This window comes from Neodiprion lecontei, chromosome 6, assembly GCF_021901455.1.
Source record: "Neodiprion lecontei isolate iyNeoLeco1 chromosome 6, iyNeoLeco1.1, whole genome shotgun sequence".
Classification (NCBI taxonomy): Eukaryota; Metazoa; Arthropoda; class Insecta; order Hymenoptera; family Diprionidae; genus Neodiprion; species Neodiprion lecontei.
The window spans coordinates 28845340-28865694 of NC_060265.1; the positions used below are offsets into that span (position 1 = coordinate 28845340).

General features: G+C 45.4%; 2 protein-coding genes across 2 annotated transcripts in view; one reads left to right on the plus strand and one right to left on the minus strand.

The window, feature by feature from the left end:
* Window positions 1-7855, plus strand: part of LOC107217872 — a 40183-nt gene extending 32328 nt beyond the window's left edge. Inside the window, exons 2-3 of the mRNA XM_015655558.2 lie at window positions 5078-5115; window positions 6645-7855. Of these exons, the coding sequence (XP_015511044.2) occupies window positions 5078-5115; window positions 6645-7544 (938 nt within the window). The 3' untranslated portion in view covers window positions 7545-7855. The remainder of the gene's footprint in view (window positions 1-5077; window positions 5116-6644) is intronic.
* A 748-nt stretch (window positions 7856-8603) lies between these two features.
* LOC107217869 (glutamine amidotransferase-like class 1 domain-containing protein 3, mitochondrial) lies at window positions 8604-10462 on the minus strand. The gene is made up of 4 exons (XM_015655554.2): window positions 10331-10462; window positions 9237-9526; window positions 9006-9169; window positions 8604-8892 (listed from the first exon to the last, which is right to left on the minus strand). The coding sequence occupies exons 1-4, from the start codon at window positions 10460-10462 to the stop codon at window positions 8684-8686; spliced, it is 795 nt and encodes a 264-aa protein (XP_015511040.1). The 3' UTR covers window positions 8604-8683.
* Window positions 10463-20355: the final 9893 nt, after the last annotated feature.

Genomic DNA, 20355 nt, shown 5'->3' on the forward strand with positions numbered 1-20355 from the left:
ATTTAAATAGCGGTTATTGTCCTGCAATCGCGAGAAATTCGTACAAACGCAGCTTGGCCGTTCATTCAATTCCACCTGTTACCGTCCCAAACGTGAAATCGAACGTCGATCAACGGGTACCGTTCGTATTGATTGTGTGAATTGTTAGAACACTTTGCTGGTTCGTTAGAACAGGCCTCGAGAGATCCATGATTTGAATGATCAAGAAACAAACCGATAGTGTCGGATAGTTTTTAAATTGTACAATTGTCTTGATTCTACATTGTTCGCTGACTTTTTACCGAGAACCTTTCATACCCAGAAATAATTTACGGAGTCTTGACGTCTTTTCCAATATAAATAGCGTCATCAACTTTTAGAGAATTACTGAATCCTCGGATCTCACGCTGAGCACTTAACGGTGCTCCAAGATTTACCCTAATCGTAGATCTGAAGTTTATTTCCTCAGATTTCGTATCGCGCAATTTATAGGGTATCAGCATCATGCTTGAATGACTTTCTATCGTAATTCGTAATAGACACGACAGCCTTACGTCGGCCCAGAATCTCTTCTGTATTGACGTAACGTAAACCGTTGCAGAAAATCCAGTATGGTGCAAGAACTACTCCGTACCTACGAAATTTTGGTAGATCCACGTGGATCATGTGATACCACGAAAAGATCGATTGATTGAAGGTGACCGGGAGATCTTCCTCGTGTCTTCAAGTACGTCCAGTGATCCTACCCTGAAATCGACTGGATACCCGTCGATGCCGATTTGGCGGATATAATCGACATCGCTGACCCAGTTGAAGCGGTATTTACCAGAGAAAGATCGAGCCGGCGGCAATGTGCGGTCTTAGGTACGTCTACCTGCGTACCTGATTGGCCTTGGCAATGTAGAACCCAGTGTCCGGTGCCCGTTCCCGCCGATCTCGAGAGACGGTATCTCGACTCTCGCTCACCGGGTCCTCGCAGCTGGATGGCACTTTCACCTGGTTTATAATTATACGTTGATCCAGCCTCTCGATTCATTGGACTCCTTTTCGCGCGTACCGGTATAATAACATTCCGGAGTTCTTTCGCTTTGGAATTTTTTTTTCTGCCTCTCTCTCTCTCTCTCTCTCTCTCTCTCTCTCTCTTTCTCTCGTCAAGTTTGGAGAAATGGAGGGGAAGAACGATATGCAATTTAAGCCACATCTTCTTTTTGGCGTCAAAAGTAGTTACCGCTCATTTTCCCACCAGACATGCGCCTCCTGCGAAAGTTTGTAATTCCTTAACGCAATTATTGTTCGACTACGATACTTACGTTTTCTGGAGTGAGAAATGCTTTCACTGGTTCAACTACTTCGGGAGCATCTCGCTGCACGTTTCAATTTACGTCCGTACATGTAGTATCAATTTTTTGGTTTACGATCCTCGATTAAATGTGAGTAGGTATACCTCATTGCCTGCGGCGGATCAAGGGGCTGAGCGAAACGTGCTAATTAATGATCGTGATGTATAGAAGTATCGAAGCCTAATGAAGTCATGTATCGATCAACGTTAATCATTAGTTTTAACCGAATAATTGCGTACCTATTGAAATAATTACATGTGTATTTATAAAGAGTCTCGCGCATACGACGGATGATGAATCTTTATAAAAGTTCCCCTCTTTGGGGATGACACGATATGAGTGATGAGTCAATTTGTCGCCGTAATGATCGTGAACTATAATGATCATCAATTTGCATGATTATTGACTCATTAATAGATTATAGCTTACCTGGGTCAGAGTTGCATTAGACATTGTCTGCGGTTAGGTTGAGAGACGAGCTTGATTGGTGTGTAAATCAAAGAAGCTGGATTCGAGATTCTCGTTAGACGTTTATAGGATCTTAAGACATCTTTTAAGAATTGCGAAACAAGGGGTAATTACGAAGGCAGTTATAACCGGAGTTATACGATCGTAGAAAAGTTGGTATATAATAACCGTTGAAGAACTTAAATCGCGTATAATATAACGTCAGTATGGTTGACGATGTTATTACGTGTGTATCACTCTGGCCGTATCATTTCTACGATCATGTTCACGTACCTAGCAGCTACCGTTAACGTGTTTACTCACTTTTCCACTTATTCAATTTGTCGCATTGCAATTGTGTAGACCAGCATTCATAATCGCCGTACAGTATAAACGGGGCCCGTACGGGAATCCAGGGATTGCGGAAACGTTGATTATTTATAAATTTAAGAAGAATTTTTCGCTCTCTCGGAACGGAGAAATGCGAGGCGAACAGTCCTTCGCTCTGCAGAAATGAGCAGAAATTCTCATTTAACCTCGCTAATTGCTTTATACGCCAACGTAAACGCGGCTAACGAGTTTACAAATATTAATTTAATGCGCACCTGCTTAAGCTTCGTTATAGGTACAATGATCACTCGAATGGTCGTGACGTGATTACCGCGCACCTTGTCATCCGGAGTATAACATGATCCAGACGTGGAAATACTTGCTCTCATAGCCGTTCGCCGTCTCCGCCAACTCTGCACGTACATCCATCATTCCTCCCTGACATCCATTACGCATCACTCGACGGTTTTTACCATCCAGAACACTCGGCGCCTGGTTGCAATTACCCGGGTTATCATAAACACTATCGTTCGTGTCATCCCTGCGTCAAAAAACCTCGAGATTTCTTCACTTATCTTGATGTTGCGATCGTAATACGAATGGAATGGGAAATGGACTAACTGTTGACACGCTTGCGACTAGAATCGTCAATCTTAGGTACTCTCAAATGCTGTCTTACTGCGATCGCAGAAAGCACATCAAGTATCCCAAAGACTGGTTTCACAGCTGTCAGCTTATAATCAGCTTATCACGAATAAAGTGCAAGATGACTGAATGTTAAGAGAAAAAAAAGCCACCATCAAAATTGTGCCACTAAAACTATCATCCTAATGTAACATTGCCTTCGTGTTCCCAAGTCATGTTCCCAAATTCCCAATCGGTGGTAGAAATTTTGGACTCTTGCCACGTCGAAGAAACTCCATGCTTGTCAAGAGCAAGTCATTCTGTCCAAGGTGCTAGGCCTTAAATTTCTAATTCCCGTGGATCAATAGCCAGATAAAGCCCCTCGGCGACCAGGATTAACCTGAGGCAGTTTTCTCGTAATGGAGGGAAACTATAATTGACTCACCCGCAAGACAGGATTGTTCTGTGAGAACGAGATCTACGGTGTCAAGGTTAGAACGAATCGAACGTTTTGAAGTGCTGTCGATTTCGATTGATCGGTCGATCATTCATCGTTGGTCCCATCTACTCGAGTCGCGGATTCGTATCCGCAGATACGATCGAAATTCAAGCAAATTCGCCCCCGGCTGCTGAATCTCTCGGGCGAGCGCAAACACCGGCTGCAGAGTACATATCGATGCTACTAACTTTCTCATCTGAAAATGTGAAGGCTGTCGATTGTTCGGCTTCAACGCTGCCGGTGCTGCGGCTGGTCGTTACAAAGCCGGTTACCGATCTGTGGCTCAGATTTGGCCCGTTGCTAAACGCGATTTTACGGGAGAGCAGAAAGGATTCGATCATCCGAAATCCTACCGTTACTTTTTCGAAAAACGGCGTAAAATTGCCAAGGTACTTGTTAATACCAATGACGGGAAATCATCACCGAGCGGAGTATTTTTCGCGATCTGCGACCGAGAAATCAGTGAAATCTGTGGGACGTATAATAATACCTAAAGCGAGCAGGATTCTTCGCCGGGACGTTTGGACCCTGTTGAATTGTCGAGTGTAGACTGAACGCGATTTACTTTCTCTTACGGTAAAAAGCCGCCGCACACCATGATTAATTCTGCAGGCCAGTGACCCGCCATGGCCAATTAACATCCTGCGAGTTCAGTGTGTAATAATTAATCACATCGCGATAGCTCGCTTCTCGGTTCTGCAGCGAGTCTCTTACGCATGCGTGACAAGCTGACAATTAGCCTCGTGTAATCCGTGACATTATAAACACTAAAAACGCGCGCCTTCCTATTAAAAATGGCGTTATTTAACGGAAATACTAGCCGCATCGGAAGGGCGAGAAAAGTGAACCCAACTCCCGAATCCCTGCAGCAGTATAACATAATTGATACACGTGGGCAGCTGTTTCTCGTTTGAATGATTAATTCACGCATGACTATTGAGAAATTTGTACAATCCCAGTGTCCTCCATCGGGGTACTACAAGAACGGATGGCTAATTGACGAAGTGCTATAATTCACTCAAACACCGCCTCGGGCACTTATTCGGTACAACAACAACCAATAGTTCTAATTTGCTTCTACACACTTCCGTCCCACGTTAGAATTCATGCATAAAAAATTATTAGGGGGGAAAAAATCCTCGAGGCTTTACACTAATCAGTGAGTCTGAAATTTTTTATTCATTCCTTCGTATGCTAAATCCACTCATTACAACAGTCACGCCCACGTTCACGCATGCCTATTATATACAATATATATCTAGAAATTCTCTACGAGAGTAAAATGAATTCTTGCCATCAGGTCAGAGCCATTGTTCTTCAATCGGGTATACCTTACCAGCTTCTATGCGCGTGGGCAGCCACGTTTTTCGACGCATCCGTTCTCTCCGTTTCACTTGACTTGATCAGAAAGTGAGAAGAATTTATTCACTTCACGGTCATCGCGGATTTTAATGTCACCAGCGTCTTTTTTTTTTCTCTTTCACATTTCTTGTCCCGAAGTCTCCCGTTGCCGTCGGGTTCGATGTAAATTTAGCACATGCGTCGCTTCAAATCCTTGACCCTCCGAGTATGCAGGCCTCTGTTCTCGACATATCTTTGTATCCATATGGACAAAGGAAAGACTCTTCGTCCTCAGTTTATCTCGTCGACCTCGAGGGAGAACCATGTATTTTTTTTTTCTTTTTCTGATTATTTTTTCTTACGTGCACGTGATTTAATTTAATAGTCCTGTGTCACGCGATCGTGATATTTCAGAATGAAAACATCGAGCTCCCTTGAATGCTGAACCTTAGGTCTAGAAATAAAGCAATCGAATTATGTTTTCTCATTATCTGATGGTTCTTTCCCTTTGTTTCAGATGGAGCACCTGTTCCTGAGGGTGCTGGCGCCCATGAGGTAATAAGCGTAGCTTCTCCGCTTAAGTGCTATGGAGTACATAATTATGGAACGATCTCATCCTGGACGAAAAAGTCTTGGAATTGAAAAACTAACAATAATCCGAATAAACTTAATACATACATACTTGTATCCAGGTCAGGGTAGATGTTTGAACCGATTTAACCTGTCAACGAATGGACAAAGTAAATACCCGTAGTTCCCCTGTGTCACGAGATAACGTTGATAAATCACCTCCGCTAATTGCAATCGATATCTGACAAATTTCGCAGAGGCTGAAGCCTCCACCGGTTCAGCGAAGCAAGTTCACCGCGCGTATTGACCTGTGAAAACGTATTTCGATCGACGTGCACTACTCGGCTTGAGCCAGCCGATTTGCGCACAACAGCGGTGTAGTTTACAACGTAAGCGAGATTTCTCCACCCGCATATTCGTGTTATAAATAATGTAGGTACTACAACCACATTGATTTCCCTCGCTCCTCGAGACTCGCGCTCTAGCGAAGCCGCCAGCTCTTAATTCCCGTGTCTAATTTATGTACAATTAGCACCAAGCTAAGGCGAAGCTTGTAAGACATTATAAACAGGCGTAGAAATTGTTCCATCATCGACGAAGCCGCGTAAAAATATGAATAATAATTTATATAAAGTGTATATAAATATAATAATCTTACACTTGATAGAAATTTTGTAATCCATAGAAAAGGTGAATCATTTCTGAAATATCACGTAATTAACTATTATCTGGAATAATATCTTGCTCGCGCCGAGTTTCATTCGAATATCGTGACCGAGGCCAGCAAACTTTTGATCTATTCGGTATTTCGGCATTTTTTAGAGTCCGTGAGAAATCCTTCGTGCAATAAGCCGATCGGTGGTGTATATTACGAATGAAGTCAACCGGTAAACGAACGTTTCTGTCCTCATTCGTTGAGATTTCTCATACACCTGCTTATGTGTGCAGTCACCATCGCCTTCATTATATTACATGAATAGACGCATCTGTAAGAAGCCACTGCCGATTGTCCAAAATGACCGTCAACTCATTGACGAAACGGTTATAGGTATCTACCTATTTGTTGTGGCTGCAGGTGCCGGTTCCAAATTCCGTTCAACTCTGCTCCAGTTTTAAGTCATTTCACAACCAGTATGTATATCCCTCGCACATATGTGCGCCCTAGAATCGCACGGTTACAGTTACAACGCACTATCGGTACGTACCGAGCCGTGGAACGAGCTCGTGCGCAATGTCAGTGGCTGACATATCAGTAACAATGCTAGGTGTGTCCGACGCGTGTTGCAATCGATCGCTGTTTGAACCCGCGCATTTGGTAACGCCGAGTCGCGTGCCCACATACACGCGTCCATTACGCTCCGCCGACCAATCGGTACGGAGCACAGGAGAAGATGGTTTAAATGTCAAGGCCCCGGGGCTTTCGGGTCAGCAAGGCCCCGCAGGCCATTCGAACTGATCCCATTTCTCGGAAAGAGTCCTGCAGTGTGGGGCTAAGGCATCTGTTTCACTTTCAGGATTCCGTAGCGGCCGCATCCGAGGCCGGAGGCGACGAGTACGACGATTCTGATATGTACATGGAACCGGATGGGGCGGAATCGAGTCCCGGTGACCAGACGTCTGCGTCGGCACAGCATACGGTGAACGAGGAGGCGATTGCCATCGTGGACGAGACGCTGCCTGAGGTCCTTGGTAAGCTGGAGGACCGGGCCGAGGTTCTTCCATCGTCGGAGAACGCGGGGCTGCGCAGAGAGTTCGTGGACAAGAGCCTAGAGTCGGAGAGTCAAAACTTCTTCCCGAGTTTCGCCCAGCTCTTCACCAACCATCGACTCCCTTACGACGAACAGCAGCAGCAGCAGCACTACAGGCCTAACAGGTTCCTGGGATACTTCCAGAGAGAACGCGATGCCTACAATACACCCGCTGAGGACCAGCCCCATCCTCTTCTCGGCTCCGGAAACTTCGGCGTCATTCGGGGAGGGACCTACTACAGTGACGATAAGGACAAGGACGAGTACTCCGTTGGGGAAACCCTTTTCAACCCTTATTTCCACGGACTGAACCCCCGCGCGAAGTCGAACTACTACAGGAACCCGAAACCGCAGCCGGTTCGCGGTGGTGACTTTTTCGCAAACTTCCGGGACTTCGCCGACATCACGGCGCCACCCAAGTCCAGCTTCTCTCACTTGTCCATTGTCTATGCGAATAAGAATGGGACTGCGGACCGCGTCGCTGAACCCAGAAACATCATCGAGACCCTCAGGATGCTCGAGGAAGAGTCCGAGCTTACCACCACCGAGATTCCGCAGAAGAAAATCAGCAATGGCAAGCGGAAGCTGCTGAAGCTTAAAAAGTACCAAGAAGACAAGTCCAGGAAGTCTCGCATGGCCGTCGAACCTCTTCTCGCACTGAGTTGAACGTGAAAAGCGAAGCGACGGTCCCAACTACTCCGGGACACACGAGACTTGCTGAGGGATGCATCCCACGTAAACTGGCCTTGATCGGAACCAAAGTCTGACCCTTCGACCCTTTGACCTCGACCTCTTCATCCGTCAGGAGCAGCGTCGTTTTTAGATGAAACGCGAGTAGAGAGGATTAGGAATCGGGAACCACTCGCAAGCTTCGCTCGCAACAAAACGCAACGACGAAATGTCAGGATTTTAAAAATCATAAAGATCCCTCCAATGTTCTGATTGTTTCAAATATTGCTGACTCGCGCCGCGTTGTTTGCGAGCAACAAAATCATCATTGACGTCTTGACCTCGCAGTTAAATTTTAAGCATTACGATCAGTCGAGTAAAGCACACTCTTCATACTCGATGCCTCATTTATAATTTTATGTATATCATCGCAAAACATTAAGATTCTTCAGGATGGATCGCTCTACAAAATCGCGGGAGTCCGTCGTGAGGAAATGATCATTATACCACCATTACATACATACGTCGATGCCTGCAACGAAATCAAAATCGCCTAATTGCATGTAAATGTAAATTTGTATAATCACTAAAATTTCGCTGCAGACGTTGGCTATTTGTTATATTATTTGTTGTTGACTATTGTAGTGTGACTAGTGTTACATGATGTAATGTAAAAGTGTAAAATGAAAAACTGAAAAAAAAGTGGAAGAAAAAAAAGGACGAATTAGCTAATAAACTCTTATCTATATATTTTATAAATCGACGAGCCAACCCAACATCAGCCCTTACTTCCTTCTCCTAGTAGCGTATGTTTACGAATGTTTTAGGCTTCCGGCTAACTTGTTTTCGGTCCGAAACAGAATGCGAGTTCGAATCCATACGAATTATGTGACAGTGACTCGGAATCTCTCACGTCGGTTGTATCGCCGGTCATTGTCACATAATTCGTACAGAATTCGAGCTGGCGTTTCATTTCGGACGGAAAACAAGTTAGCCGGAAGCCCAAAGCATTAATGAACATTACTTTACAATAAAGCAAATATATATTCATGACATGCACAATTTTTAGCAGGCACCATGGAGGCATTCGATGGACTAACGAGAACGGCAAAAATTGACGAATTCTCAATCCAGCTCTACTTCATCTTCTTTTTGAGAGCTTTTACCAGCCGCCCAATCCCATCATGTACCTCGGCGAAGGTCCCGTTGTACATCCAGGCAGGTGTGCTAAACACGTTGTGCTGTTTGCAGTGAGTCACCTGAGTGACACTCCGTTCCTCATGCTTAGCGCCCATCTTCTTTACTTCAGCGATCGCCGCACAGTGAGGCCACTTCTCTGGTGGGCCTGAAAGTACCGAAGTTTCAATATAAAATAACTGGTGTAAAACTACTTGGTTTAGTTCTACAATTATTCTCCTTTGCAGGGTGACTGCTTCTCCGGATTGCAAAGACACTCACTACTTTTACCGAGCGTGATCTTCGTTCCGCAAAGTACTTTCGCCACGAGCACCGGGGCGATGCAAATTGCTCCGATCGGTTTCTTGGAGAGAGCGAACTCTGTGATGACCCTTTCAAGGTCTGGCAGAACCGTGCACTCTGCTCCTTTCGTGGCGAAGTCACTCCTGTAAATCCGAGGTCAAATACCGGTCCCTTTCCCTATTCCATGATCACTCTTTACTTGGCACTCACAGGGTCTTGGCGCAGCCGAAACCTCCAGGCAGGATTAGGGCGATTCCAGAATTGCAGTCGCACTCGCAGAGCGGACGGACCTCTGACCTCGCGATCCTCGCAGCCTCGACCAACGCATTTCGAGCCACGCCGCTACTGTCAGGCTGCTTGCAGAGGTGGTCCATCACCCCGCAGATCTCCGTATTGGGCGCGAAAAATTCTGGCTTGAAACCGTTGAGGTTCAAATTTATGGCCAGGGAAACCGCCTCTGTTACTTCTGATCCATCGAGAGACCCACAGCCGCACAGAACCTGCGGGACCAGAAGAAGACGATTACTCGGGTGTTTCAATTCCTTCTCAATCGTTGGCGCAGCCGTTAATTGTTCACGACCGTTGGGGCTTATCTCATTAGAGCCGGATGCTGATACCAAGGCGACAACCTCTGCGACCTGAATGTTCACGCGTGCAGCGGCGAATTGAGCTCGTGCTAATTAAGTACATTCAGTGCTGCGTAGCTGCTGGTTCCGATCTCAGATTTTCGACTGAGATTTAATTAGTGGTTATTTCACAGACTCCGCACTTGATTGACAAGGTATTCGCGCTCGCATGCGTGCTTGTGTCTGCGTGAAGCATGTAACTTATTCCAGGGCATCGATTTCGAGCAGTATGTGATACCGTAACAATGCCGAACTAGAACGTGCGTGCTCAGTTGTGAAGGTGGCCAAACAAGCCCCGATACCTATCACATTTCGACCGAAATATTGTAACAACGTACGGCACGTGTATTTTTGCAACCGTGAGAGGGTGGAAATCGGGACAATAAACCACATTAAGAGATGCCTAATTGGTATTCGTGATTCAAAAATTATTGATTCCGTAACGAGACGATGTGGTTGCTGAAACGGACGTCGTAATCTGACAAAAAATTTCGGTTATCACATTAGCAAACGTATAATAAAATAGATATACTCGTATAATAGCGGTGGGTAATAATTCATAAGCCAGTTGTAATTCGATCCGTAACACCAGACGCTCATCAATTATTCATTGAATTTTGAATAATATGCACAGGTCTGTGAAAAGGACAATAGGTTGTAACGAAAGACGCAACTCACCACTGCGACAGGTTTGGGCTCGCAGTCTTTGGCCCGGAATTTTTTAAATATACTGACGTGGAGGTTGGAAACGTTTGACAGTTTGGCACGGACATTTGATAGTAAAACGCTGGACAACCGAGAGCGAAACATTGTTTCTCATCGAATCTTCATAATAAAATAACAAGGCAGGCTACTGGAGACCCAGCGTAATTTTATCTGGGTGAAAAGTCCTAAAACTGGTAATTTGACAAGTTTTTAGCGCATTTCAGACGATTCCGTCACTTTAAATTCATCATTGACAGTTTATTTTCCATTTGTTTTTCTCTCTCGGTTAGCATTTCAGAAAACGAAGCAATGCTTAGCTGCGGTGAAAAAAAGTATCCGCAAAATCTTACCTACGGTCGATAAAACGGATTTTCACCACGTGACTTTCCCGTCAGTCACTTTGATCTCGCTGTTCGTTTCACCGTGGATACTACAGGATCCGTTCGCCTTTCACTGTGGCTGGTAAATGGTGGATGGGCGCGTTGGGCAGCTAATGGTATAAAAGGTACCGCTGAACAAGAAGCTTTGGGACCTAGACGCAAGTCAGAGAGGAGGGCTAGATCCTTGGGTATATTGCTAAAGAACGAGGATGAAATTGGAGAGGGGAAAAGGCGCGCGAAACTGGAGCGAAGAACTGAGGAGGCAGAACTCCTCTCCTTGTGTACGATATCCGTGTGCTTAATAAAAAATCGACGAGGAAGCGAGCCCAAGAAGCGCTTACTTTATGGCTCGTATAACCTTTACAGGCTCTAGGAGCAATTTTTGCCAGACTATGAATACGAAACACATAATGGAGGCCAAGATTTAACAGTTGAGCTGGCAAGGCGAAACCGTGTTCTCCCCGTATCTTTTACCCTGCACCTGGAATATATTTCCAAGATTATTGAAACACTCGCCTTGAGCATCCGATACTTTATAAAGATTATGTGGGAATTGGTCGAACGCCCATATTTATCTCAAGCCTTTCCCGCCACTGAGGCAGCACGTTTCGAAGATGTACTTCACACGGGAGGATCTTCAGCGTTGAAAAATGAGAACGAAAATGTTGAGACCGACGGTGAAGCGCCTGATTAACCATTTCATCCATCATGTACGATCGTTCGCAAAAAAATAAAAAACCAGAGACTCACACTTGTCTAATTGTTTCAGTATCAAAAGATATATTCGAAATCCTCTGGTACAGTCCAAGCCTAGAACCAGTACTGAATCTGACTAACCAGAAGCAGCATGGCAGCACTGTGTCAGTTGCTGAACCCACATAGCTCAGAGATAATTAATGCAGGTGGAGGAGCTCGGCTGTCGTATAGAGGCTGATACCCCGCGTCTCAATGACTGGGGTAATACGAGGGTGACGAAACATAATCCGCAGTAAGATATACCTCCCTCAATCTCGGGGTTGAACCCACTTATTCTAATTATCAGCTCGAGACGAGTGTCCCCGTGAGTCCTGTTCAACTCGTCACTTCCTCAATCTCGGGAGAACGTCTCCATACTCGATGCAGAAGCCGTGCCCACGGTGAGGAGCTTCACAAACACGCGTCCGCGAAAATTCAGACGCGTTCGTGCGTGGAATTCAAGGCGTGTGTGTCGGTGCTTAACGGGCGGGAGGAAGTCGTTGCGTACCCGAAGCTTACCCATAATCTTATGTAAATCTGCAACCCTTATGCGCCCAACCCTTATCGGTGTAACGGGCAGGGTTCACCCTCGTCCTCCTCTGCCGGCGTGGACCGCGTATGGAAAGGATGCGGGAAGGGCGGAAGCGCGGGGGTTATATGAATGTTAAAATAAGTTTGAAATTGTCGCGGACAAGTTCGGCCCCTCGGGAGGAACGGCGAGTAATCTCACCGCGCTCCAGCTTCCCGGTACCAGGTTCCACGCTCCTGGCTCCAACCTCTACCTTCTCCGTGCCGTTTCGCTACTGCAGCAGCTCCCAGTGCAGACTCGCTAGTTCGCACGCCTCTGACCGTCTAATTCAGAGGTTTTGTGTAGCGCTGGATTAATACAGAAAGTTTGGTTTCGAAGTTACAGGTTTACGAATACCTACGCAGTTTCATTGCAAAGCAAAATTCTGCGGACAGTGCACCACGTGTGCCAAACGGATGTGTGGAAATATGACTGGGCTTAGGAACCAATCGTCAGACCTAAGGCCCTTTGACAAATGATCGTTATGTGGGTACGGATCTGCAGACGATCCGTTATTAATGACGCGCTTGTCGACGGGGGCGAAGGCTGTTAGACTCTTCAAATCGCAAGTGCGTTTTGATCGGTTCGGTACGATAGCTTCTACAGACAGCGGATCTAAACTTACGGGTACATTTGTTAATCGAAGAAAGTTTTTTCGGCCAGTAATCCAAAGCATGGAACAGCAACGTCAGTAACGGTAGCGGTGGCGAATTCTGACGTATGTCACACCGAGAGATTGGCACCCTTGGGATGCGGCTCATTCAATTAGTCACTCGGTTACTCGCATCACGTCACATTTACCTTACTCCCAGGTGGCGGAACTCCGTCACCCGCTGTCAGCCAGTGATTGCGAGAGTGTAAACTTTGCCGAAGAACGCGGATGCAAGGCTTGACGCCGATTTAATCAATCCTCCGCTTCTTTTTTTTACACCTCATTTTACACCACCCGGTATTGTCTTAGTGCTGCCGCTGCCGCTCGCCGATCTAATCAGTCGATATTAACCGCGATGCGACAATTCTCTTGCAATATTCCGTACAACCGAGGCTGAACCAGAACTGCTTACGCATTCCCGACGCAAAGCAGAGGTAATCCCTGGATAGCCAGGCGGAGGAGGAACTGCCTCCCTTCGCATCCAGGTAGGTACCAAAGATCCCGTGAAATTTCCAGACAAGTCGACAATTACGCATCCGACATACCGCGAGAATCGAAACTAGGGAATATTCTTCAAAATACGAGTACTCGGTTTTTCGGCACGCGTTCTTTGGAGCCCAGAGCAATCACAACGCGATATGTGCAGGAAACCACTGCGGCTACACGCATTTCATTCCTAATTAGAGTAATAATTATTACTCTGCTCAACGCGCTAACGATGCGGACAAACCGAAGGTCATCAACTCGTCAACGGGGTGAAAAATTCAATAGTGTGCATAAATTGCTTTCAGCTCCTGGAATTGCAGAATATTTCGGTGCTTGTAATACGCAGATTCTATAAAACAAGAAGAAATCGAGAAAAGTTGTGACCGAAATCCAAATTCAGTCAGGTTATTATCCGCTATAATGTACGCTGATGAATTACTCTTCGTTGATTTTCTGAAAATTTACATACTGGCTGAGGTTAACCAGACGAAAGTTCTTCTGGGATTGCTAATTACATAGTAACGCGATGAAGTAAAATTTTTGCTTCGTTTCACACTGGTGTAAACTCAGCCCCATTCCATGTCAAGGTATCGTACACTTCAGCCACAGTATCGGGAGCGATTTCCACACCTTCCGAGTGAAATTGAACGTCTCTTAATGCAACAAGATTCAGCGGCTATGACGTCATAGTGATGTTCCGCGTCCGATCTCGGCAGAACGAACGAACGAACGAACGAAAGAAGGCAGGAAGGAAGGAAGGAAGGAAGGAAGGAAGAGGTGAGGGGCTGGAGGGCGGTTCGGTCTGCCCGGGGGAAGCCAGCCGACCATCCGATATTAAAATAACGCCACGAAGTGCATTATTCACATCCATATCCGAGCGCTCGAGCTCGGGCGAATATTTTAGTGAGAAGTGCGTACCACCGACTCCAACAACGGTGCTCATGTCGCTGGCGGCAGTAGCTCCGATATCAAGTCCTCGGGGAGCGGGAATCGCCGACCGGAAGTGGTCGTCAACTTCGTCGCAGGCTTCTTCGCGCCGTTTCCGGGGAAGAGAAAGGGGCGAAGACTCGCCGCGGATGACGTTTTTTTTTTTTTTGAAAGTAGTGGGACATCGGCGACTTCCGTTTCTTCAGCAGCCTTCGGCGGGTCTCGGAGGCCCGTTTTGGGGCGAAGGATCGACGGAGAAGGTGCGGATGATAAAAATACGCCGGTGACCACCCCTGACAGCGCGATGAGCTTCGAAATGGCAGTGAGATGATTTTTCCGGGCAGAGAGAGAGAGAGAGAGAGAGAATGAGAGAGGGAAAACCGTCTGCCCTCCCTCGGGATCGCAGTCGAGGCCAGCTCTTCTCTGGACCAGGAAGCTAGGGGATGGAATGGAGGAACTCGCGGCGGCAGGGTGCGGAAAGCGTTGGAAGAACCCGCTCGAACCAAGCGGATCACTTCTCTAATTTTCAGCCCGATCAAACGTTATTTTACCACCACAAAGCTCGACCGATATATCGGTCTCGTTCGTATGTACTGAAACACAAGTTTTCCGTAACTGATATTGGGAAGTTTTCGCACACCCAGCCCACGTTGACCAACCGAAACTCGAATCCCGTTTGACACGAGGGCCGTGCAGTCAAAGAGCGAGAATTTCGGGAAGGACGAAAAAAATATCCCCCAGCTTTCCTTTAATTTTGTCAACGAAATTTAACTTGACAAGAAACTTGACACCTAAACGATATACGTATGGGGCATGCCGCGTAAATTCAATAAACGGTTAACCATGCCGTTTTTTCATTTCGCTAGGGAATATTCCTGTGTTGGTACGGCCTGTGAAAATCTTCAAAAAAATAAATAAAAATTTTAGATTTGTTTCATCACTCGTCCTTACTATGAATTTTTAAACCCATCTCAAAAACATCCGAAGTAATTCAATGATCTTCCGGTTTACCGGAAATGAATTAATTCTCAATTTTGAAGCGAGAAAACCTACGCATTTTCGGCCAAGTTCTGTCAGTTTCAGATTTTTCCTTTGACCCGTTTTGAGATCATCGTTGAACTTTGTGGGACAGACCGACAGGTTCTGCCCATTCCATGGTGAGAAACAGTATGGCGAAAAAACTGTTTTTCCGCTTGTTTTCTACTTTTTAATTCAAAGGCAGGTAATTGAATAATTCGAATAATTTTTTGCACGATTCTCGAAGTTCGTACATACACAGGAAAAATCTTGGAAGAATCTGCGAAATTAAAAAATATCATAATCAAACGTTTACCGAGTTTGCGTGGAATGTCCCATACATGTACACCTTTACGGTTTCCCCACAGAGAATGTAATAATAATAAAAAAAAAATGCATGTTACAGGTGATTTCGGAGAAAACAATGTTGAAACAAGTGATCTAAGCTGAAATGCAATTCTCATAAGTCAACAGTTACAAATCAAAATCTCGAGTCGTTCAAAAACCTGTTGAAAATATTGGGCAGAATCAAAGAAATAAAACGATCGTGCGAAGGACTCAAGAGGTGTCAATCGGGTGGTTAAACGTTAATCGGTATAATAAGTTATATTAAATTGAAATTGTTCGGTACTAACGTTACACAGAATTAATTATATCCCAAGTTGAAAGCATACAGAGATAGGGTTAATTATAAAGCACACAGGTGAACATTATAGGGTTAGACCCGGGGGCGGGAGCTGAAATATACATCTCATTATTAGCTGCCACCCTGCTGCTTCGAGCCGGATTAATAGAGCCGGCTATATTAACTTCTGATTTATCATTCAGGTACGCGCCTCGGTCGTGCGGAGCGAATTAACCCCCAACGACGTGAGTATGTAGATACAGCGTCTCAAACGACACTTTATGGGTAATGGAGAAGTGTTTCCAGCGCCCGAGATTATAAATTGGCATCTCAGTCCTAGACGCAACAGTGCGATTAGTCTCTACGTAGCTGTTTACATGACTTCAAGTTCCTACGTGTTGCGACTGTGCTCCGTTGTTGTTGTGGTCAGATCGACGTTGGCGCGTCCCGAGTTCGATCGACCGATCAACAAGATTGTCAGTGCTTGCGCGGCCGCGGACAAAGTCAGATCGGGAATCGAAGTTTCAATGCCGTAGAAACACGCGTGTGAATAAATCGAGTGCTGTGAGTGTGCGGAATGGTGCCAACGAAGATTCAGGTGCAACGATGTGCGAGGCTGTTGATCCCTGAGACCTTCAAGCTTCTACAACGTCGGGGTGAGTTCTTGTTCGATTGTTTTCAGGATTGATTGGTCATTCTTCCTCTCTTTTTTGTCTTTTTCAATTGAAAAATCCACTTACCTTTCAACACTTGGTCATAAACTTACGTGTCAAAATCGCGATGGATTTCGGAGAGAAGTCGAGGATGGTCTAGGTCTAGGAAGACTTCAAGATATCCTGTTACAGGATTGCTTTGAAGAGAAAAACGCGGCGCAAAAGGGGAGGGTTGGTAGTAACAGAGATAATATTTCACGTATGCATCTTTACAGTCGGACGGTGCGCTATTATTAAAATCTCCGTAAAGTTGATCTTGTTTGAATAAATGAATAAATGAGTCGGAGCCGACGTCGACGCGAAGACATAAAGCAGTTTATACGGGGTTGAAGTCAGGTCTTCCTCCAGCGGGGCTAGACTCGCAAAACGAAGCGAAACAATATTGCGAGAAGGAAATCTGTCCTTAGTGGCAACTAAAGATTAACATTTCAAGAAGAACGCGATATCCTTCCACCCAAGATGTGCGGCAGGCGAAGAGATACGTCACTTTCCTATTCATAACCCTTTTCGAATTAATATATTATACACCGGCCGAAAGTGTTAGACTTGGACGATGCAGGAAAATATCTGCAGTCCGATGGTCCCTTTCGCAGAAATAATTCAAAGAATATACCCAAGTCGAAAGCCGAGTGATCAACGGACCTGGAGGATATTAAAGCGATCGACGCGTACCACGGTTTGATTTCTCCTTTCTTTTATCCTTAAGCTTTCATTTCTTCGCTTTTTCCATTTTTCTCTCTGCCTTTCTTTCTTCTTATGTATTTTTTTATTAGCCAGTCTCTCCGCGCCTTTCCCCATGGGGTGTGGGGGTGGAAAGTTGGTCGAGTTTTTTCCGCGACTTTTGTTAATGTTCGGAATTAAGGGAGTAAGGCGACTTTAAGTCATAAGGTCCCGTGGGAACGACGCCGAGCAAACTGGCGGGTTCGACGCCAACTTCTACAATTCTTTATTTCTTTATCAACTCTACGGGTTCGAGTCGGCAGTCCCGTCTCGCGCCTTGCGCTCCGAACGGTTCATATAATTACTTTGTTCGACACAATTCCCTTCGTACAATTCACCTCTCAGTCTCCTCCTCTTTTTAAACTCGGACCGAAAAGCAAGGGGTTGACTCCTCGGCTAGTAGCTCGCTATTCTTATGACCGAAATTCCTTAGAATCCCCTTCACTCATTTTTCTTATCTTAATACACGTTCACCCGGGAATTATTGCGCCGCTGATAATTAACGCTGTAAACAGGTTTGCGTTTCGGTGGGTGGAAATCGAGTGAAAAATCGTCAACCGCGACCGCTAATGAGGGAAAAATTGAGGCAACTTTATTAAGTCTGGTGGGCAAGGGACGGGAAGTTACTCTGATTAAGTTACAGCCGAACCTTTTCCCCGCCTTCGCCTGGTTCGCGACCTACCGAGTCACCCCCGACATAATTTTATTTATTACGCAATTTAAAAAAATCGATCCCTCGACTTTCAGCGGATCTTGTGTCTCTCGCACGCGCTTACGAGCGGTGTACTGTGTCCAACGTCTAATCACATTACACCACGTGCGCGGGGAGGAAGAAATCTGTTAAGAATGAAAAAAGAAGAATTTTGGCAAATTTTCCGGAACCTTGATTCTATTGTCGAAAAAGAATCTCGTCAATCGTGCGTGATCAACTCGGATGACCAATTTTCGAAGGTTATACGAAGATAAGAAATTAAAAAAACAAACAAGAAGTGATCTTTGAGACACTAAGCGTTTGCCATTTTACACGTGTAATTCTAACAGCCAGATTTTTCCACCGAAAGCGAGTGTAAGGTGAGATTAACGTGCTTTTTAAAAAGCTTCGTGCAGGTCGCAAATCTTTCCCGCTATATCCAGAGTAGAGGGTTAAACGAAGAATTTACACCGGCCTGTAGAGAATTTGAATAACTGAATAAATATAACGGCTTGCGTTCAACTAGCAAAGTTGACGGTGTCAGGAAATTCTTGAACATTAAAGTTCTTTAGGTGCGATGCACGTGGTTGCAATTTTTAGCTGAAAATTTGTTCAGCAGTAGTTTAAACCTTTTATATAGGTTTAGTCTATACTGCGTCATGGTTTCCTTATCACTCCATAACATTGTAACACCGATCACATTGCAATTTTAGTTAACGAAGTCAAAATCTAAACAACAGTGTATGGACATGAATTTTTATAATCTGTTCATTGTCGAGTATCATCGGTTCGGTGATATAACTTTTATTGAAAACACGATATTCGTAACCCAGTTATTTTTCAAATAACTTTGACACAGTAGTGATATCTTGGATTACGTAGGTGGGAATGAAAACTGGCGCAATAAAATTCTTAAAAAAATAATCCTGCTCTCCTTTCGGCACCCCGGCAAGTCCTCTTTGTGCAAACTCCGTGCCTACTTGCAATTCCGGAAGGCGAGAGATTCGGGTTTGGATAGACGAACACGCGTCACGCATAATGGGACATGATTGCGCCGTGTACGCGTAGCACACGCATGATTACCGCGCGACGCGAGCCTCGTTCTTCAGCCTCCGTGCCAGCCGAGGACCACGATCGGTGGACAGAACAGGGCCGTCGATCGCTCGCCCTCGTGTAACTAATCAACCGACTCCCGGTGCAAATCGCCTCCCACACCTTCCTACTTCTGCTACAACTCTGCATTTCGCAACGCTTCAGAGAATTTCCCAAACTACTGGATCCATGCATCGATCGTTTCGGCAGCGTGCCTCAAAAATCTTTGAAAATCAAGGTATTCAAACCTCGTTTGGAATGTCAATAAAAATTCGCAAAGAAAGCGTGTGTGAAAATTCACGCGGAGTAAATTCGTGGAGCTAACGTGTGTGAGTTGTTGATATGTGAAGCCGGGGTAAAAGAGTGCATGAATCGGGAACGACCGTCGCGTCGCGACGCGTCCAGCTCGGGCCGAGTCCAACTGGTGGGTGACATTTTTTCGCGTGTTTGCAAGCGGCGTGATGTAGCGTACCGATTACGCGCTGCAGTCGTAATTTTTCCTGAAATAATGAAGCGATTCGTTCAAAACGGCGTGCGAGGCGTTTGCGGGCCTGTGTGAGTGCACACAACACAAAAACAAGGCTGAACCAGCCCCAAAGCACATCGAAAGCACACCCCGGCTCACCTCTCGAGTGCTTTTCACTTTTTATCGGCACATCCATCAGATTAACGGCATGATTGGACGCCGCCAATTTTTTTTTTTTTTTTCTTTACCCTCGTTTTTCGTCGTTTGTTAGTTGACCGTACATATTTTTCAACGCTGCTTCGCGATCGTAACGCAAGTTTGACTTCGGATCTTGAGTGTCGCTAAACGAACAAACAGCGATACGAGATCGTGATTCCGACAAATAATTTTTCATTTCTCCGACCAAACGACAAAGTGTAAATACGACGAGTAAAACACGTCAGATATTCACTCGTGACACGCAAGAAATCAGTCTGATTTTAATCCTGAGTAAGGCGAGCGATGTGCGTTTATCTGCGGTTCTTACAACATTGAAAGACTGGACAGAAAAAATGCATGTATGGCCTGACATGGCATACGCTGTGCGCACGTGCGAATGTCTAGGTGCGTGCAGTTGTATGGTTTAACAAGACGCTAACTACGGGGGTTGAACGGAAACTTGGCACGGGCTAACCGAGTTAACTTAACCCGATTAACTGAAGACTAAGGGCTGACTTGACTGAAGGAGGGTAGTAACTGACTGCGGTGGGGTGAATAGCTACGCTGTCAGCCTCTTCATGTTTAATTAATTAGCGATCAATTTGAAGGCAAAACACGTTATCAGAATTTTAACGGCGGTTCGAGGGCGCTGAATTTTATTTCTCCCTTATTTTTTAAGCTCTCTTCTTCATCCAACGAGCGATAATTATCACGGTCGAAAAATCGTA

Bases quoted from the DNA above. Each gene is read 5' to 3' on its own strand.
- LOC107217869 (XM_015655554.2), bottom strand. From the start codon at position 10,462: ATGTTTCGCTCTCGGTTGTCCAGCGTTTTACTATCAAATGTCCGTGCC. The intron at 9,527-10,330 runs GTGAGTTGCGTC...CTGGTCCCGCAG, and splicing joins AGCCCAAACCTGTCGCAGTG to GTTCTGTGCGGCTGTGGGTC. The intron at 9,170-9,236 runs GTGAGTGCCAAG...TCGGATTTACAG, and splicing joins TTCGGCTGCGCCAAGACCCT to GAGTGACTTCGCCACGAAAG.